Source organism: Dipodomys merriami, unplaced genomic scaffold (assembly GCF_024711535.1).
Source record: "Dipodomys merriami isolate MVZ:Mamm:240054 unplaced genomic scaffold, mDipMer1.0.p SCAF_98, whole genome shotgun sequence".
Taxonomy (NCBI): domain Eukaryota; kingdom Metazoa; phylum Chordata; class Mammalia; order Rodentia; family Heteromyidae; genus Dipodomys; species Dipodomys merriami.
Genome location: NW_027206601.1, coordinates 2,421,369 through 2,442,748, shown reverse-complemented (window position 1 = coordinate 2,442,748; position 21,380 = coordinate 2,421,369). Strand labels below are relative to the sequence as shown.

The following is a 21,380-nucleotide window of genomic DNA, read 5'->3' as shown; positions in this document are numbered from 1 at the left end:
AATACATTTTACCCTATTCAAACTAGCCAATAATGAGCAGATTGTGAACCTGAGCTTATCCAATCTGAGCAGAGGGGCAGGGCCTGCGGTATTAGGGATAAATAGGGGGCAGCCTGCTTGCTCTGTGTGCTTGGCTGCCAGATTTTTGGCTGATGTGCACCCTTCTGCAGAAGTAAATTTCGACTTGCTGAAACAATTCTTTGTTTTTGTATCTATCATTATAACTCTTATGGTTCTTGGAGAACATATTTATAACATATAAAACCAATTCCTTTCTTAGCTCAGTTGAATGCTCATCCTACCTTATAAAATGTTAAGTACAAAATATGTCATATAGCCAGTCGTTGGTGGCTCACACTTGTAATCCTAGCTACTGAGGATCGTGGTTCAAAGCAAGACCAGTAGGAAAGTCCATGAGACTCTTTCTTTTCTTTTCCTTTCTTTTTTTTTAAATTGTTGGTCATGGGGCTTGAACTCTGGGCCTGAACACTGTCCATCAGCTCTTCAGCACAAGGTTAGCACTCTACCACTTCCAGTTTTCTGAGTGGTTTATTGTAGATAGAGTCTCATGAACTCTCCTGCCCGGGCTGGCTTTGAACCGCAATCCTCAGATCTCAGCCTCCTGAGCAGCTAGGATTACAGGCATGAGCCACCGGCGCCTGGCTCCATGAGACTCTGTTCTGTTTTGTTTTTTGGTCCGGTTGTGGGGCCTGATCTCTGGACCTGGGCACTGTCCCTCAGCTCTTCAGCTCAAGGCTAGCGCACTACCACTTGAGCCACAGTGCCACTTCTGGCTTTTTTCTTTTTGCTTATGTGGTGCTGATGAATCGAACCCAGGGCCTCATGCATGCAAGGCAAGCACTCTACCACTGAGCCACCTTCCCAGCTATCCATGAGACTCTTATCTTCAATAAACCACCAGAAAAATGGAAGTGGTGCTATGGCTCAAGTGGCAGAGTGCTAGCCTTGAGCTGAAGAGCTGAAGGACAGATCCCAGGCCCAGAGTTCAAGCCTCACAACTGACAAAAAAATTAAAATTAAAAAAATAGGTCATATGTAGCCAATTAGACCTTTGAGCTAAACTTGTCATAATTTTGGCTTTTGACATATGATTACAATTAAAAAATATAGAATTATGCAAACAGAAAAAACATTTAGCAAATATTTTGGCAATAATTACCAAAGTAACCATTGTTTTAGGCACAATAATCAGTAATTATTTAGATTAGTTAGCTAAAGTATGTTGAAAAACAAAACATTTACCAACTCTCAAAATTACCTTCCTGGGACATACCTACCTGTTACATACTTTCAAACTCAATGTTGGAAAAATCGTGGCAGCCATCTTAACATCAGCAGGAGTGGGACAAATGACATTGTAAGTGTCCTGATATGAAATGCCTAAAATGCACTTCTGTGGTATTTTTACCCAAACTACATCACATGAATATAGTATAAGGAAGAACCAAACGAAACCATAACAAGGGACATTTAAAAGAAAAAAAAAAAAACTAAAAGCATCAAGGTCATGAAAAACAAGGACTTAGGAAACTGTCCCAGATAAAGGAGACTGAGGAAATGTAACAACAGATGCAATGACAATAACAGATAGAGCCACAGGCCCAGAAAACAGGGCACTTCAAAATGGGTGAAATCTGAACCAGGCCTACAGATGAGCTAATGGCAGGCAATGGCTATAAAAGCTGTTCACATCTGAGGAAGCAGAGCAAAGCAAATACAGGGATTCATGGTATAAGTTTTTTGCAAATTTATTTTGTAAATTTGAATTATCTAACAACCAGGTGATAATAACAATGATGAAGATGATGAAGAACACTGACAACTGTAGGAAAGAGAAAATATTAGTCCTTGTTAAGCCAAAAACAGAGTGGTACCACATGCAAATACCACATACAAGCCCACATGTGACCCTCATGGCCTTCAAGACTGCTGCTCAAGGAACCAGTCCACAGGCTCCAAATCTGATTTTGTCTTTCCCAGGTCTGAGCCAACTCATCTGAAAAGACTCATGCCAGGAAACTCGGCAAGATGGAGCTGCCCAGGCACTGAGCACTCAGAGGCCTCTTCCATAGAACATCCAACACGCTGAACAGTCCTGAGCTTCACACAGAGACCGCAACCAGCAGGGGAAGGGCTAGAAAGGCAGAAAGGTGCACACATGGCAAAACTAGAGGAGGAGCTCACAGCTAGGGGTTCAGCAAGACGATGGCTCTATTTGAAGAGTTTAAAGCACAACTTTGGAGTTGTTATAAGGCAGCGAAGTGCAATGGGCACAGATGTGAAAATAAGAGCAAAATTCAATGTCCAATTTTACTGGATAATGACATTCACAAGATGTGTCAAAATTCGAAGGTTCACCATTTTGAACATAACTTTGAACTTCCACCAGCCATTTATGCTCATCTTCTTACTGAGTGTCCACTGCATGCCAGGTGCTATTCCCCAGGGAACAAGGAGACTAAGGCCCTTTCTTGCAGGGAAAAGGCAATTGTCCAGAGTGGAGAAGGGCCAGGGATGGGCCACGCTAGCCCTGCCTGCCTATCAGCTGACTTTCTTCCTCCTGACTCTACCAAGAGAAAGAGCAGGGTGAGAGTGAGAAGCCAAGAGAGAAGATATACAAAAACAGTGTGCACACCAACTGGCACATGGAGAACTGGAACATCTGCAGCCACAGCAGAGAGCCACCTGCCTAAGTACACGGAAAGGCTCCAGAAAGCAGAGATAGCAGAGAGCCTGCATGTGCACCTCAGTGGGCAGAGGTGTGACAAAGACTAACAAACAACTGTGCCCAGGAGTTCATGCTCATGAAGACCTCAGGATCACACTGAGGACAGCTAACAGAAGCAAGTCTGACATAATGGTACTACAAGGGTCACCTCTGCAACCAGGCTTATATGACTCTTGACCTAGCTCAAGGGCTCAGTCTCCTGGGCAGAGCTCTCCATGTCCCAATACCAGGATTTAATCCTGGAACCTGTTCTCTCCTCCATCTGTCCCTTCTCCCTTAGTAGTACATACTCACCCACCCTACAATCTCTGACACTGCTAAAACACTAATTCTCTACAAATGCTTTTCAGTTCCTGCTCTCCCCTAGAACTCCAGACCCACTGCCTATTTGGTAACACTGCTTAGACCACTGTTCAGCTTCTCAGACCAAAAAAGCCACAGTGAGCCCTCACCACCAGGAGAAGCTGCCCCTCCCCCATTTCCATGATTGTCAGCTCCATCCTCTAGTTGCTTGGCAACACTGTTTGAGGAGGAGAAAAATATAGTCACATTTAAAATTATAAGTGTGAAAAATACATATAATTTATTACTAACTATGGTTATTATAGAAATAAAATATGTAATTTTATTACCAAATACTAAAGTCTATACATGCAGAAAATCCTACAAAATGAAGTAAGAAACTATTAAAAGCTAGTCAGAAAATTCAGTATTAGTGTATAGAATCTACAAACATTAAAACTCTATAGGAAAACATAAAACAAGACCTGAGTAAATGAGACACACCCTGTTCTTAAACTAAAGCCTCTATAACGTAAAGATGTCAATTTCCTCAAATCCAAAACATAAATCAAATATATCCCCAATGAAAATTTCAACAAAATTCCTACCAGTGTTAAAATGTATTATAGGGAAGAGGTGACACTGTCCAAAAAGAAATGTACTCTTTGTCTGACTTAAGTAACTGTAACCCCTCTGTACATCATCTTTATAATTTAAAAAAATGTTTTTAAATATAATTATAAAGCCACAATAAAAAAAAGAACAAATAATTTGGTATTTGTAAATAAAAAGAATAAAAAAGAGAGAGAGGAAAAAAGAGAGAGAGAAGCATACAAAGCCACATCAGAATCCACAGTTATGTAAAAAGCAAGGGGCTTTTTTATGTAAAAAGCATTTTGGGCTGGAAAGGTGGCTCAGTGGTAGAGTGCTTGCCTTGCATGCATGAGGCCATGGGTTCGATTCCTCAGCATTACATAAGCAGAAAAAGCCAGAAGAGGAGCTGTGGCTCAAGTAGTAGAGTACTAGCCTTGAGCTAAAGAGCTGAGGGACAGACAGTGCCCAGGCCAAGTTCAGGCCCACGACCAGGAAAAAAAAAAAGAGCCACCAAAGAAGAGAGTAAGCATAACCTAGCACTGGGTCTGGCCACTGGTAAACCCAATGGGATCAGGTTCCTTCAGACAAGCTGGCAGTGGAGAACAAATGAAGATTCTCTGGGGCCAATTTAGCAACACCCATCAAAATTAAAAACCCTTTAACCCAGTAATTCCTGTTCTGGGAATCCATCCAACTGATAAACTAACATGTTCTAAGGAACATATACAAGCATACTCAAGTACAGTATCATCTATGATACTGACAAACTGGAAACAACTTAAATACACCCCTGAGGGACTCATTAGCTAACGAGGCTAAGGACTATAAGGAGAGTACCATATGACAGTTAAGAAAAACTTTTGCCACACATCGCTCATTGGAAAGCTTCTGACAATCCACAAGATATGCAGACCACATCCAGAACTTTAGAGGCGGGGCCTAGAAATCTGCAATTTAACCACCCGTGATGGCAAGCAAAGCAGAGCCGGAGAACCTCAGGATGAACCACCCAAATGCAAGCCCATGCCAAGGCTACTCCCCCTAAGTACAAAACAGAGGAGCCCAAAAGTACTGACTCATGGAGACAGAAGGACAGGAAAAAGCCCAGATACGCACTGAGTGGGCACCTAGCAACAGAATGCACTCTGACAAAGTAGCCACTTATGAAGCAGGAGTGTGCACAGCACATTTGGGGAATGTAGTCAAGCCAATACTCACAGATGTGCTGTGTATGCACACACATTGTACATAATAGGCAAACACATACACATACATACATAACATACATACACATATGCACATACACACACACACACACAAACTTACAGAAGAAACTACTGACAATAGTTGACTGTAGGAAGAACAATTCACTCCCCTTATATATTCTTATAATTTTGAAAACTGTTGCCCTTTATCCAACTTCAATTTACAAAAACAAGATTAAGAACATGCTAACACATGCACATCACAGGTAACCAATCAGCAAAATCAAGACCCAACAAAGAACCTGATTTCCATTGGTTTGGTTTGGTTTGATTTAGCCTGTGGTGTTGGAGATAAAACCCAGGGCCTTGCACATGCTAGGCAAGCCCTCTAACACACTAAGCTACATCCCCAGCCCAATCTGATTTCTTTTTAACAAAGAAATTTTGAAGAAAGAAGAAATTAAAATATTAGTTGTAACCCATCAGTATTAGCAATCTTCTTTACAATCTGATTCAAACAAACCACTTTTTTAAAATTAGTGGTTAAATGGCTGAAAATATTAAAATAGATAAAATGTTATGAGGCAGAATGTGCTTTAAATACAAGACAGGAGAGGCAGCATACACAAAGTGTCTTATCAGGCCTACATGGTTTCTATTTCAAATTCAAAATACCTTTTAAAAATGTAAGAAGCCAGGTGCCAGTAGCTCATGCCTATAATCCTAGTTTCTCAGAAGGCTAAGATCTGGGATCGTGGTTCAAAGCCAGCCCGTGCAGAAAAATCTGTGAGACTCTTATCTCTAATTAGCTACCCAAAAAACAGAAGTGGAGCTATGGCTCAAAGTGGTAAAGTGCTGGCCTTAAGCCAAAGAACTCAGGATAGTACACAGGCCTTACGTTCAAGCCCCATGACCAACAGAAAAAAGCAAAACAAAAAAAAAAAAAAAAAAGAAAATACAGCATAAATTATTACAGAAAAAGTCAAATAAAAGTTGATTGCTTTAGCTTAAGTATCGTTCTGATACTTAAGAGATGCTCTTTGCTTCATAGAGAAAAACAAATCCATATTTAGCCCACTTCAATTCTGAACAAAACTGACTCTACCTTCTAACTGCAAAATTTTCAGCAAAGCACCTGACCACAATAGATCTCAATTTTCTCCTCTGAAAAAGGATGTTTTTCAATATTTTGAAATATACATATTATTTCTAGGAGATTATACCATGTTTCCTCATCTCCCTAAGTGCCTGCTTCCTCACCCCTTCCAAATCTGACAGCAGGTCATTTTCTGATATTGCTTCAGTAACTCACAAATTCAACATAAACTACTGCTTTAAAAAAAAAAAAAACCTGTAAGCCTCATTGCAAAATAAAAATACAAAAATAAAAAACAAAATAAAAAACAAAAATACAGCTGGGCACCAGTAGCTCACATCTATAAGCCTGGTTACTCAGGAGGCTGAGATCTGATTATCACGGTTCAAAGCCAGCCCAGGCAGGAAAGTTCATGAGACTCTTACCTCCAATTAACCACCAAAAAAGCTGGAAGTAGAGCTGTGGCTCAAATGGAACATTGTTAGCCTTGAACAAAAAAGCTCAGGGAAGGTGCCCAGGTTCTGCATTCAAGCACTAGGACTGATGCGTGCGCGCGCATGCGCATACACACATACATACATACATACACACACACACACACACACACAAATTGTCACAGCTTAGGAATCATGCTAAGCAGGTCTTACCTGCTCACCTGCTTATACCTCATCCAACGCTCACCACAGCAATGCCCTTGTAATTCTACTAAAGAACCTCCTATAGTGGGCACCTGAAGAAAGCCTCAAAGACAAACCAAGGAACACAACTTTTCCATGTAGTGTGACCACACGAAGTGAAGCAATGGCCCCAGCAAACAGGCATCTGTCTGCTCTGACAGCTCCTCTGAGGGTCACAGATAGCATAACTGGCTGAGTGCTATAGAATATATGTTAATATCCCCTCAAAAAGTATCTATGAGAAAGCCCTAGCTATCAAAATGATGGTAACTGAAGATGGGGCCTTGGAAGGTGAAGAGGCCACACAGCAGAGCCCTCATGACTCAGGCAGTGCCCTATATAAAAGGCCTTAGGTTGGTCATTAGCCTTCTTAACCACAGGAGGAGCAAGCAAGAAGACAAAAGTCTACAAACCAGAAGGGGAGTTAGGAAACTTCATCTTGGGACTTTCAGCCTCTAAAACTGGTTATAATACCATCCAGGTAATGGGACAGGTATAGCAACCTGAATGGACTAAGATATTGAACACAACAGCCCACACAGGAGTGCTCATGTCACACGTAACTCTGCCCCCAATCACTGAAGATGCAGGAATGGTCAGCCATAAACAGACAAGGTGAAATGAAGTGCATTTCAGAAAAACTGTGATTACCTGCTGGGGAGAACGGAGGGGAGAGCCCTGGGGAGGCCTTGATGACCAGGTGGAAACAGGTGGGGGGCAGGAGATGGTGACAAGCACACATGCCTGGGGTGTCTAAGGCAGGTGGGAGAACTCCAAGCAAGACAGAGGAGTACCAAAGCTACTACCAGAAGACTTCTCTTCCAAAACATGACACTCCCTTCCTACCAAAAGCAAGCCAGTGTACTATGCGATTTCCTTAAGTACAGTGCCCTACTACATGAAGTGATTCCGACATCAGTAATTTCACAATACCCACTCCTCACTCTGCTGCTACTGCCTCTCTATGCAAGGCAGGCGGGATGTCCTGGTTGGACACTAGTTCACAGCAATGCCCATTCACCAGCATGAGGACATTCTCATCCAAAGGGCAAGAGGACAGCACTCAGGATGACTGTTTCCAAGCGATAATTGACACTCTAGTCTGTCTGTTTGCATACAGAGCCTCACCTTGTGCATCTCAGGCTCACTTCAACTCATGACTATCTTGCCTCAGCCTCCCAAATTTTGGAGTTACAATTAGATGCAACTAGGCCTGGCTGAAAACTGATATTCTTGCTTTTTCTCTTCCTTATTAACAAATTCTGTTTATGATTTACACAAGGTAAAAACCAGGACTGGTACAGACTTTGAGACATTTTCAACAGCATCCCAGTATTACCAAATTTAGCATTTAAAAAAAAAAAGAAAGAAAATCTGCTGCGTTCAGCGACACCTACAGTTTAAGAGTCTGAAGTGCAGGAACTATGATGACTCCTGCAGTAACGCCACCCAGGGGTCACCATAACAGGCAGCTCCTGAAAGACACCTGAGATTAGCTGAGACAAGAGCTGCCTGGACACTGGATGTCCCTTTCATCCCATTACTACTGTTCACAGACAGAATCAAAACTGTAATTCAAAACAGAAAAAAAAAGCCAGGCACCGGTGGCTCATGCCTGTAGTCCTAGCTACTCAGGAGGCTGAGATCTGAGGATTGTGGTTCAAAGCCAGCCCGGGCAGGAAAGTCCGTGAGACTCTTATCTCCAATTAACCACTCAGGAAACCAGAAGTGGTTCTGTGGCTCAAGTGGTAGAGCCTAGCCTTGAGCTGAAGAGCTTAGGGACGGCAATCAGGCCTAGAGTTCAAACCCCATGACCAATAAGAAAAAGAAAAAAACCTATTTTTACAATGTCTACTACTATGGATCTCTCTTAAAACTATGGTTTCCAAATGTAAGCCCACTCTCCAGTCCTGTCTTGTGCAAACAGGGAGATTTTATGTCCACATGTTCTCCTCTGAAAAGTAAGTGCACTGGAGCGTTTTGCTTTTAAGAAGCAAGGGAAGAATTTCCCTATATTGCCCAGCTGGTATCAAACTTGAAAGCTGAAGCAATCCCACCTCCAACTCACCAGCAGCAACCCCACGAATAGCTGGAATTATAGACATGTAACACCATACCAGGCTCAAAACTGCACTGGGGCATTTATGATCTTCATTTGAAAAGTACCAGCAGTGACAGGAGGGCAAGACAAGAATGAAATCTAGGGAACTTGCAGCATGGAAGTACTAAAATTAGAGATGGCAAAATTAGGCCAAATCAAAATTTCTCTAAAATATCTCAAGTCACACACACACACACACACACACACACACACACACACACACACACACATACACACACACACACACACACACACACACACACAGGTTTTATACATGAGGCACATAAGGCCACTGTGCATGTGGCCTTTTGTATAAAAAATGATGTATTAGCACGCACACACACACACACACACACACACACACACACACACACACACACACACACACACACACACACACACACACACACACACACACACGGGTTTTATACATGAGGCACATAAGGCCACTGTGCATGTGGCCTTTTGTATAAAAAATGTATTAGCCGGGCGCTGGTGGCTCACACCTGTAATCCTAGCTATTCAGGAGGCTGAGATCTGAGGATCGCGGTTCAAAGCCAGCCAGGGCAGGAGAGACCGTGAGACTCCTATCTCCAATAAACCACCAGAAAACCGGAAGTGGCGCTGTAGCTCAAGTAGTAGAGCGCTCGCCTTGAGCTGAAGAGCTGAGGGACAACGCCCAGGCCCAGAGTTCAAGCCCCACGACCGACAAAAAAAAAATGATGTATTATTTTAAATAAATAAATATGTATAGCACAAGGACAGCCTGAGGTGTAGGGTACAGGGTAGGAACGAACGCCTAGAGGGAATGGGGCTGACGCAGACATCTCCATTGTGACCACGGTGCTTACAAGACTATTAGCCAAAATCATGAGCTGCATTCCAAAAACAGTGCAGATACACAGGGGCTGGGACTGTGGCTTAGTGGTAAAGTGCTTACGTAGCATGCATGAAGCACTGGGTTCAATTCCTCAATACCACATAAACAAAAAGGTTGGAAGTGGCACTGTGGCTCAAGTGGTAGAGCTCTAGCCTTGAGCAAAAGAAGCTCAGGGACAATGCCCACGCCCTGAGTTCAAGCCCCAAGACTGGCAAAAAAAAAAAAAAAAAATGACTGCAGATATGAAGAAATACTACATCTCAGGATGCAGCTAGAGCTCAGTGCCTTGGCGTCCTGTTTGATCCTGAAGGCTGAGAATGTGGCGGTCCTTGTCAAGTGTTGGCAGATCAGGATTCTTATAGCAGCCATATAACCTAACCAGGGTGAAAGCTAGCAAGCAGCAAGGCTAGTTTTCTGAGCATAGGAAGATCAATTCTCCACACTACAACTTAGCAGCGCTCACAAAACTAACATGAACTGTAACCCAGCACCCAACTCATTGGCTCAACAACAAAAAACTAGAGTCCCCACAATACAATAAAGTAGCTATGCTAACTGCTACTCAGAAACAAATAACCCTTAATTTTTTAAGAACTTTAAGTACAAAAAAGTAGTAAAGCAAAACATATTCTCATTGTGTAAAATTATAAAATACAAAAAAAGTGAAAATGCAAACACTCCAAATTTCACCCCGGTAATAACTACCATTAGTAAGTTATTTCCTTCCAGGCTTTTTCTCTGCGCATATATATGTATATATATATATATATATATATATATATATACATATACATATATGGTTTTAAATACTTTTCAAATTTAGTATTAGACTGTTTGAATCCTCCTTTTCTTACTTAAATTTGTACCACAAAAACGAAGGAAACAAAGCCAGCAGTAGAGACTGACTATGACATCGGAATGACTGTGGAGCTAAACAAGCCCAGACAGAGCCCACAGAAGAAATTTTGTCTACTCAGGGCTGGGTACCAGTGGCTCACACCTGTAATCCTAGCTACTCAGGAGGCTGAGATCTGAGGATTGAGGTTCAAAACCAGCCCAGGCAAGGAAAGTCTATGAGACTCTTATCTCCAATAAAACACTAGAAAACCGAAAGTGGTGCTGTTGCTCAAGTGGTAGAGCGCTCGCCTTGAGCTGAAGAGCGCAAGAACAACACCCAAGCCCAGAATTCAAGCCCCACCACTGACAAAAAGAAAAGCTCCCATAAGTGCTATGCTTTAGTGAATAGAGAATTGTTAATTTATGGGCAGGGAAGGTGGCTCAGTGGTAGAGTGCTTGCCTCGTATATATACATGAAGCCCTGAGTTCAATTCCTCAGCACCACATAAGCAGAAAAAGCCAGAGGTGGCGCTGTGGCTCCAGTGGTAGAACGCTAGCCTTGAGCTCTTGAGGGACAGCACCCAGGCCCAGAGTTCAGGCCCCATGACCAGGGGGGGAGGAGGAGGGGGGAAGTCTGTGAGACTCTTATCTCCAATTAACCATGAGAAAACCGGAAGTAGTGCTGTGGCTCAAGTCGTAGAGCACTGGCCTTGAGCTGAAGAGCTCAGGGACAGCACCCAGGCACAGAGTTCAAGCCCCACGACCGACCAAAAAAAAAAGGGGGGGGGCAGTGTTCAGGCCCTGAGTTCAAGCCTCAGGACTGGCACAAAAATAAGAACACTTTATAGAGCTGGAAAGGTGGCTCAGTGGTAGAATGCTTGCCTGAATGCATGAGGCCTTGGGTTTGATTCCTCAGCACCACACAAGCAGAAAAAGCAGGAAGTGGCACTGTGGCTCAAGTGGTACAGCACTAGCCTTGAGCTGAACAGCTGAGGTATAGCACCCAGGCCCCATGACCCGCCAAAAAAAACACTTTATAACTATATAGGCATACCTCCTTTTATTGAGCCTCACAGACATTGTGTTTTTACAAACCAAAAGTTTGTAGCAACCCTGCATCAAACAAATCCATTATCAGATATTTTACTCCAGTGTTTTTATGTCACATTTTAGTTCTCATAATATTTCAAGCTTTTTCATTATATCCTTTTTAGTGATCTGTGATCAATGATTCTTTTCTTTTTTTTTTGGGGGGGGGGGTCAGTCATGGGGCTTGAACTCAAGGCCTGGGCACTGTCCCTGAGCTCATTTGCTCAAGGCTAGCACTCTACCACTTTGAGCCACAGTGCCACTTCCAGGTTTCTTTCTTTGGGGGGGGGGGGGGGAGAGGGGGGCGGGGTCCGGTCATGGGGCTTGAACTCTGGGCCTGGGTGCTGTCCCTCAGCTCTTCAGCTCAAGGCTAGCACTCTACCACTTGAGCCACAGCGCCACTTCTGGCTTTTTTCTTTTTGCTTATGTGGTGCTGAGGAATCGAACCCAGAGCCTCAGGCATGCAAGGCAAGCACTCTACCACTGAGCCACCTTCCCAACCCCCCACTTCCAGGTTTCTGTTGGTTAGATGGAAGTTAGAGTCTCACATACTTTCCTGCCTGGGCTAGCTTTGAACTGTAATCCTTAGATCTCAGCCTCTTATATGGCTAGGATTACAGGCATAAGGGACCAGTGCCTGGCTTCAGTGGTTCTTTTTACTTATTTTTTTGAGGTGCTAGGATTTGAACTCAAGGCCTCAAACTTGCTAGGCAGGCATTATACCATTTGAGCCAATGTCCCTACCCTTTTTGCTTTGTTTTTAACAGTGCTTTGCATTTTTGCCCAGGACCAGCCACAGACTCTGATCCTCCTATCTGTTTCCCACATAACTGGGATTATAAATGTACTACAACGTATCCAGCTTGTTTTGTTAGTGACCAATGCTACTGACCTAAACTTGAAGAAAATGCTCATTTACCATTTCAAAAGTCCCTGGGCACAAGTATTATAGTAAGCCTATTCTGCCTGTCCTCTATAAATACAACAACAAATCCTGGATTGTCTAGAGTATCTAGACTCACTGAATATTTTTAAGTCCACTGTTCAAAAATCAGTGCTTAGAAAATAAGGTTTCTTTCAAAAAAGGACTGTTCATTGGCAATGTACCTGGTCACCCAAGAGCTCTGACAGAAACATGCAATGAGATGAGTGTTGTTTTGTGTCTACTAACACAGTACCAACTCTGCAGCCTGAGGTCAAAGAGGAACTTCAACTTTCAATAGGCATTACTTCAATATATTTCCTAAGCCTCTAACTATCATAGTTATTCCTCTGATAGATATGGAAAAGTAAACAGAGATTCTGGGAAAGATTCACCATTGTAAAAGCCATTAAGACCAGTCATCAAAGGACTAGGCATGGAGCCTGCAGATATGACCAAATTACATTGCAATCTCTCTCTCTCTTTTTTTTTTTTTTTTTTTTTGCCTGTTCTGGGGCTTGAACTCTGGGTCTGGGCACTGTCCCTCAGCTTTTCAGCTCAAGGCTAGTACTCTACTACTTGAGCCACAGTGCCACTTCCAGCTTTTTCTGCTTATGTGGTGCTGAGGAATCGAACCCAGGGCCTCATGCATGTAAGGCAAGCACTCTACCACTGAGCCACCTTCCCAGCCCATAAATTAACAACTCTATTCACTAAAGCATAGCACTTATGGGAGCTTTTTTTTTTGTCAATGGTGGGGCTTGAACTCTGGGCTTGGGTGTTGTTCTTGCGCTCTTCAGCTCAAGGCGAGCACTCTACCACTTGAGCTACAGCACCACTTCCTGCAATCTCTTGATAAAACCTTAAACAGATAAGGACTATAAGGCAGTTTATTAGTGTGAAGAGTTAAATAAATGCCGAGATAAACAACTACTGTTTTACCATGGCACCAGTAGCTCACCTATGTAATCCTATCTAGTCAAGGAGGCTGAGGCTTTAGAGGATCACAGTTCAAAACCAGCTAGGGCAGAAAAATCTGAGAAACTACATTTATAATTAACCAGTAAAATGCCACACCAAAGGTAAGGCTCAAGAGTAGAGCACCAGCTATGAGCAAGAAAGCTGAGTAAGAATGTCAGGCCCTTAGTTCAAGCTCAGTATTAGCACAAATGCACGCACACACACAGAACTGTTTTCAAATCACACGAAATAAAAAAACTCTGGATATACTCAACTACCAGTTGTCAAAGGAGGAAAGAGGGGGCTGCAGAGGAGGAATTCCTACCTGGGAAGTGCTGGTGGTTCCTGGAGGGCTTCAGCAGCACCAGTGACGGCTGCCCCTGGAGCTTCAGCCCCCTCCAAGCTACGGGCCACCTCCTGTTTGGGGCCCTGTGGAACTGGAGGCTCCACTTTCTCCTTGTCCTGAAGCCCACCCAATTCTGTGGCAGAGTCAATCTCTATTTCCTGAACGGGGGCTGGGACTGGTTCCTTGTCACCTGCAGCAATCACTACAGCCTTGGCTTCCTCTTCCTTTCTTCTGATCTTCTCTTCAAGTTCTTTCCTCCGCTTCTCATCATCCTGACGAGCCATGTGATCAAAGGTTTTAAAGACCTAAAATCAAACACCAACCCAGCATTCAGCTCATCTACTCAGTACTGGACTATATATTCTGCAGATGTGTAGCAAAATCGGGTAGGACAGAATTTAAAAACAAAAACTTTAGCCAGGCACCTGCAATCCTAGCTACTTAGGAGGCTGAGATTTGAGGATTGTGGTTAAAAGCCAACCTGGGCAGGAAAGTCCATGACACTCTTTCCTCCAATTAACCACCAAAAACCCGAAAGTAGTACTGTGGCTCAAGTGTTAGAGCCCTTGACTTGAGCTGCAGAGCTCAGGGACAGCACCGAGGAGAGCTCAAGCCCCACGACCAACCCCCTCCCTCCAAAAAAAAAAAAAATTCCCCTTGGAAAAATGTGTTAGAACTTCACCAAAAGTTAGTTACAGAAATGAACTTTGAGAATTTTCCAAAATCATACACATGCCTAAGCTAACAGTGTTTACAACCTAAAGGATGCAATCATGATTTTTGCCAGCCCCAATATGTTCACAATGCAAAAATTACACTGTCTTCATACTATGAGTTTGTGAAGGTGTCAATCACTCAAACTCAAAAAAATGAAAGAAAATCTAGTTGAACTGCAACCCATAAAATGTACGCAGGTTTTGGGGCTGGGAAGGTGGCTCAGTGGTAGAGCACTTGCCTTGCATACCTGAGGCCCTGGGTTCGATTCCTCAGCACCACATAAGCAAAAAAAAAAAAGCCGGAAGTGGCGCTGTGGCTCAAGTGGTAGAGTGCTAGCCTTAAACTGGAGAGCTGAGGGACAGCGCCCAAGCCCAGAGTTCAGGCCCCACGACCGGACCCCCACACACACAAAAAAAAATTGTACCCAGGCTTCCTGAGAGTATGGGCATTCCATTCCACAAACATCCACTAGATGCCGACAGTGTGCAAAACACACACACACACAAGTGAGTAACAGGTAACGCCTTCTAACATCTTTAACTCTGGTGCACCAGTCTTTACCCTCTTTTGGTATACAATCTCACATGTGATGGGGCTGACACCTGTCTACCAAAAAAGTACAGGCAAGGGGCTGAGGGTGAAGCTCATGAAAAAGGTCCTGACTTCAAAGCTCAGTACTGCAGAGGGAAAGAAAAAATATAGGACTGGGGACTTGGCTCAAGTGGTAGAGTATTTGTGTTTGACTAGCAAGCACAAGGCAAAGAAAAGAAGAGAAAAGAAAAGACAAAACAAGATCCCATGCAGTCGCTAGAGGGAGGAAAGGATGAAGGACCAACCTGGGCATTGGGTAGGAGTCAGACATGCAACAGGCATGCAATAACAGCATCTGTGAACTGCCAGACGACAGGTATGAACATACAAACTGTACCACATGTAACTACAAATACACATAAACCCTCCCAAAAGTCCTGTAAGTTCCCAAATGAAGAAAATAAGGCTCAAAAGAGTTAAGTAATTTGCCTATGGTCCTGTCAGTGAAAGATAAATTTTTTTAAAAATATGCCAGACACACCAAACAGTTGAGAGGCAATGCAGGCAGAAGAAAAATTTTAAATTCCAAAAAGGTTAAAAACTGACAAGAACCCAGATCCATTTCTACTCTGTAGATGACTTGAAGCTCTGACTCCCTTCTCTCCAATGCCCATGCTGACAACAGTTCCTCAAAGCCACTCCACCTCCCAGCACCCTAGATCTTCATCTTAACTACAAAAGCAAATCAACAAGGACTCCTTCCTACACCCTAAGACTTCTAAGCCAGGATTTCGTGGTCCCCAAGAACTGATGATCTTTGCTACTCAGCATGCTCAGCTTCCTCTGACCGGCCCATCCATACCTCACAGAAGGAATCTCATGTCACCATGGGCCTCCCAGCTGCCATGAGTTCTCAGTACTCATTCTACAGTCCCAGAATCCTGGATTGGAAAGGACACCAATGACCACCAATCTACCTGCTCAGCTGACAAGACAGGAACAACACTCAAGATTTTCTAACCAGTTATGTGAGAAGAGGATACAGCTTTCTTTCCTGAGTCTCCTATTGAAGGCTTGTACTAAATAGCACTTCTAAAACTGTACTCTAGAATAAGCACAGGTATCAACTGTTAAGAATGCATGCTAATCTTTACTACTTTTTTCTAAAGACATACTATTATGAAATGGAATACAATTTTCACATACATCACTCTTGATGAGGGTCCTTCAAAGTGAACATTGTAGCCCTTAGAATGTGGACAGAAAATGTGAGACACCTTATATTACACCAAATGTCCAATCCCCCGAAATATCAGAGAAAAGCTTTCAAGTTTCAGAAAGCAGCAGCCCAACTCTATGTTCATAGATCCTGAGCATCCTCTGCATGGAATTGGGATCCTCAGGAAAGAACCAGCACCAGCTGGGCACCGGTGGCTCACCCCTGTAATCCTAACTACTCAGGAGGCTGAGATCTGAGGATCGCGGTTCAAAGCCAGCCCAGGCAGGAAAGTCCATGAAACTCTTATCTCCAATAAACATTCAGAAAACCGGAAGTGGTGCTGTAGTTCAAGTAGTAGAGCGCTCGCCTTGAGCTGAAGAGCTGAGGGACAGCACTCAGGCCCAGAGGTCAAGCCCCACAACCGACAAAAAAAAAAAAAAAAAAGAGCCAGCACCACTGAATTGGGGACAAAACCTAAAAAGCAGATGAATAGAAGTAAGTGCTCAGAATATGACATACCACATCCAGGGATAGCTTATCCCACAACCAAATTATGGCCAATACTGAAATCACCTTGTAAGCCTCCTGCCAAATATCCTTCTGTGAATAAAAAATCAGGTTCCTGCCAGGTATCAGTGGCTGTAATCCTAGCTACTCAGGAGGCTGAGATCTGAGGATCGAAGTTGGACGTTAAGTCTAAGCAGGAAAACCTGTAGGCTAATTTCCAATTAACTACCAAAAATGCCAGAAGTAGAGCTGTGGCTCAAGTGGGAGAGCACTAACCTTGAGCCAAAGAAGCTCAGAGACAGTGCCCAGACTGAATTCAAGCCCCAGGACCAGCACATGCACATGCACATGCATTCATGCACGCGCGCACGCACACACACACACCCCAAAGCAAGTTCCTAGGACTCACCATGATCTACCCAACAAAAACATTCAAGAATGTTTGAGGGGCTGGGAATGTGCCTTAGTGGTAGAGTGCTTGCCTAGAGTGCATGAAGTCCTGGGTTCCATTCCTCAATACCTCAAAAAGCCAGAAGTGGCACTGTGGCTCAAGTGGCAGAGTGCTAGCCTTGAGCAAAAGAAGCTCAGAGACAGTGCCCAGGCCCTGAGTTCAAGCCCCAGAACAGGCAAAAAAAAAAAAAAAAAAAAAAGGTTGAGAAACACTTGTTTTTTTCTTTCTTTTTGACATCCCTCTCAAGCATCTGCTGGATACCATTCCAAGTATCTGTGACGCATGCTGCTCTGTGGTGAGTCCCCAGATGGCTTCCACTTTTGGTTCTTCTCTGTCTCAGATCTCTTCATTCCTCCTTCTTCTACAAAATTCAGACCCTTATTCCAATAGCCTGTGGGCAGGGATATCTATCCACAATCTCAAATTCAATGCAATTTGTTGATACCTAAACTTACCCCCCCCCCAGACTCAGATAACAGTTCAACTACTGCATTTTCCACTTACAAGGGTTTGAAAGCTTGGATCATCTTTAATTCACTTCCCTTCCACTGTCCCTGTTCCGCCTCTATTTCACTACAACATTACCAGTCCTTAGTCTCAGGTATGTCTTGACCTTTCAGAGGTGTTTCACAAGTGGTTACAAGATAAACAAATGCTCTACCTCTGTTGGTTCATCTGTGAAACAAAGACCAATGACCAATGTCTCCTTGTGCTGGATAATACCCCAAAATGAAGCAGGGTACCGTGGCTCACGCCTGTAATCCTAGCTATTCAGGAGGCTGAGATCTGAGGATCGCAGTTCAAAGCCAGCCTGGGCAGAAAAGACTATGAGACTCCTATCTCCAATAAACCACTAGAAAACCGGAAGTGGTGCTGTAGCTCAAGTGGTAGAGCACTTGCCTTGAGCTGAAGAGCTGAGGGACAGCACCCAGGCCCAGAGTTCAAGCCCCACGACCAACAAAAAAAAAAAAAATTAATACCCCAAAATGTAAAATAACCTGCTACTGGCTCATACCAGCTCTCAATAAATGTTTTTTCCTTCACACCTTTCTATAAGCTACAATCATCTATACCAAAGTGTTTTCAGCTAACTACTAAGAAGCAATTAACACAGCAGAAAGATTAATAAGTAGAGAAAGAGAGTTCTGTGTTCCTGTATTCCTATCACATCATTTCACTTTTCAGCCTTACCTAGTGTACAGAGATATTGTGAAGATTATGGGACAAAATTCACTAAACTGCCATAATGGCCAGCAAAAAGCCACCTTGGACAGTTCTCTTTGGACACTCAAATATCATTGGATCACTGATAAGTATGAGAAATACTCTTCAGTTATGAAACAATCCTAATGAATACCATGTTCTCCCCTCATCTGACCACCATTACTAGCATAGACCTAGGACACTCAAAGCTCTGATTTCTTCTTTTAGATACTGAAGAATAACACCTAATCATGCTACAAGCCTGTAAGACTTCAGAATGTAAAACACTGAAGTTCCTTATAAGTGCAAAAAGACTGTGGAAGGTATCAACAGATTCCTTCAGTCTCGATCTCCTGTTGAGTATTTTTCCACTTCTCCTAAAAAACCTTCTCAATCTATCATTTCTATTACTTCCAGCCAACTGTATTACATAAGTGGCCTTGCAGCGTTCCCTGTTGCCTTTTTATTTTCTTAGAGTAAATGTAATGAATAGAGAATATTAAACACCCACATCACCAGTGCCTGTGGCAGCTGGGAGTGTATGATATATTCAGTAAATGCTTGCTTATTACTACATTCAAAAGTGCCTAGTTAAAGCAGTTTGTGGTGGCTCATGCCTGAAACACTAGAATTGTGGGAGGTGGAGATTGGGAGTATTGAGGTTCCATGCCAGGCCAGGCAAAAAGTCAGTAGACTCCAGCTCAACCAAAATAGCTGGGCATGATGATGTACCTGTCATCCCACCTACAAGGGACATAACAGTCCTACAATAGGACTTCAGATCCAGGCTAGTTTGGGCAAAACCCCAAGACCCTATTTGAAAATAACGAAGCAAAAAGGCTGGGTAGTCAGGCGCCAGTGGCTCATGCCTGTAATCCTAGCTACTCAGGAGGCTGAGATCTGAGGATAGAGGTTCAAATCCAGCCCAGGCAGGAAAGTCCATGAGACTCTTATCCCCAATAAACAACTCAGAAAACTGGAAGTGGCACTGTGGCTCAAGTGGTAGAGCGCTCACCTTGAGCTGAAGAGCGCAAGGACAGTACCCAGGCCCAGAGTTCAAGCCCTACGACTGATTAAAAAAAAAAAAAAAAGGGTTGGGTGCATGAGTAAATGACTTGAAAGCACATGGCCTGAGCTTTAACCTCAGTACTACCAAAAAAAAAAAAAAAAAAAAAAGTGCTGGCCTAATTTCATTCAGTATTAACAGAGTTCCAAAGAGAGAATTTTAATTCAACCAGAAATGCACAGACTTAAGTCCAGACATAAATTTAATAATCATTACAAGCACTATAACTCATACTTGTTAACTCAGCTATGTGGAAGGTAGAGACTAGAAAGATTGAGGTTCCAAGCCAAACCAGGAAAAAGTTATCAAGGCTTCGTCTCAACAAAAAAAGGTGGGCAGGTGGCACACCTGTCATTCCAATGATGGAGAGAAAAACAAGAGGATCGCAATCCAGGTCTGACAGGCATAAAGACAAAAATAGAGACTGGTAGAGTAGCTCAAATGGTAGAGCACCACCCTAGCAAGTACAGGGCCCTGAGTTCAAACTCCAGAACAAAAACAAAAACAAAAACAATAATTATCATACTGGTCAACACTACCGTGACTGTCTTGGGGAGGGTGGGGCGTGGAGCCTGAACTCAGGGCCTGGGAGTTGTTGCTTAACTTTTTCACGCAAGGTTAGCCCACTACCACTTGAAACACAACTCCACTTTTCCCATAAGAGTCTCACTGACTTTTCTGTCTGACCTAACTTTGAACAGTGATCCTTAGATCTCAGCCTTCTGAATAGTTTCCAGGTTGAGTTACTGGCTTTTTTCTCCCAAAGAAGTCACGTCTCTGTAAGTGGCCACACCCACCCATCAACACACCCAAGGTCCTCCCGTTTGTCTCCAGAAAGTGATAGTTTTGAATCGTGCAAGTTTCTGCTATGATGAGTGTCCTTCCCTTGTACCTACTGCACGGTTATCACACAACCCAGAAGCCCCTGCCCTGCCTGGTATGCCTGTGGGGCGATGCGAAGAATCTTGAATATCAAGCTGTGTCTGACACCTAAGAACAGCCCTGCAAAGCTGTTCCAAAGGCAGAGAAGCCTGACATCTGATCCGCTCAAGTTACCCAGGGCGATCGGCGCAGAATCCACGTCACGACCGGAGGAGAGGTGCCAAGTGTAGAGCGGAGGGCTAGCAGAGCTGTCACGCCAGGCCAGGGGAGGGGGGCGTGTCGGGAGCCGGCGGACGGGCCAGAGAAGGGACCGTCCGGACCCTAACGGCCCGCACGGGGCACGGACTCACCTGCAGCACCAGGGCCTGCGCGGCCCCGGGCGGGAAGCCCATGCGGTCCGACGGATGGCGCAGCAAGCGGTAGAAGTCGGTCTTGCGGTAGAGAAAGCCGAAAAGCACGCGCAGGAAATCTTGAACGTTGCCCACGTGCTGCAGGATGCCCAGCAAGGCCTGGTCGTAGAGTTCGGCAGCCCCGGGCTCCATGTCTCCACTGTCAGGGACGCTCACCCCGCGGGCGCGGCCTCGCACTGGCTAAGTGGCCACTTCCGGTATGCGCGCTTAACTGCTCCCCCCCAGTAGGGGAGGCTGCGGAACTTCCGGCCCGTGCGTGTTCTGTCCCCCGCGGCTCCGGACTGCTCTCCCCTGGCTCTAGGTCCCCGCTAAACGTTCCCAGCGGCGGCACCTCGGTAAAAACAGCCTCAACGTGGGGCCCAGTGTAGCTCCTATGCCCTAGAGGGGCCAGGGGAGGTGCGCTGAGGGCTTCCGGCGGCCATGACTGAAGCGGGCGGAAGACTTGTGGCGTGGGAACATCACGTGACCTCGCGCGCACCGCGTGGCCGCCGGGGGCTGGGCCGCCTGTCCGGGCGCCCGCGGCTCCCCTGGACTGGGTTCAGCGGCGCTCTCCTGACCTCGGCGCTGCGGCCTGCCGGCCGGGAAGGAAAAGGACACATTCGCGGTTTGTATGTGGATTCTTGAGTGGAGCCCACTCAGAAGACATCCAAGGTGAC

The 21,380-nt window shown here is 44.4% G+C and overlaps 1 protein-coding gene across 3 annotated transcripts in view; it reads right to left on the bottom strand.

Annotated features, from left to right (window-relative positions):
• Positions 1-21,146, bottom strand: part of Nudcd3 (NudC domain containing 3) — a 113,275-nt gene extending 92,129 nt beyond the window's left edge. For 2 of the 3 annotated variants that reach the window (XM_070014563.1, XM_070014564.1), the window contains exons 1-2: positions 20,665-21,146; positions 13,718-14,043 (exon numbers count right to left, since the gene is read on the bottom strand). In XM_070014563.1, the coding sequence (XP_069870664.1) occupies positions 13,718-14,043; positions 20,665-20,856 (518 nt within the window). In that variant the 5' untranslated portion in view covers positions 20,857-21,146. Of the gene's footprint in view, positions 1-13,717; positions 14,044-20,488; positions 20,553-20,664 lie in introns of those variants that run through there. The other variant, XM_070014565.1, reaches the window with a different exon arrangement.
• Between the last annotated feature and the right edge of the window lie 234 nt (positions 21,147-21,380).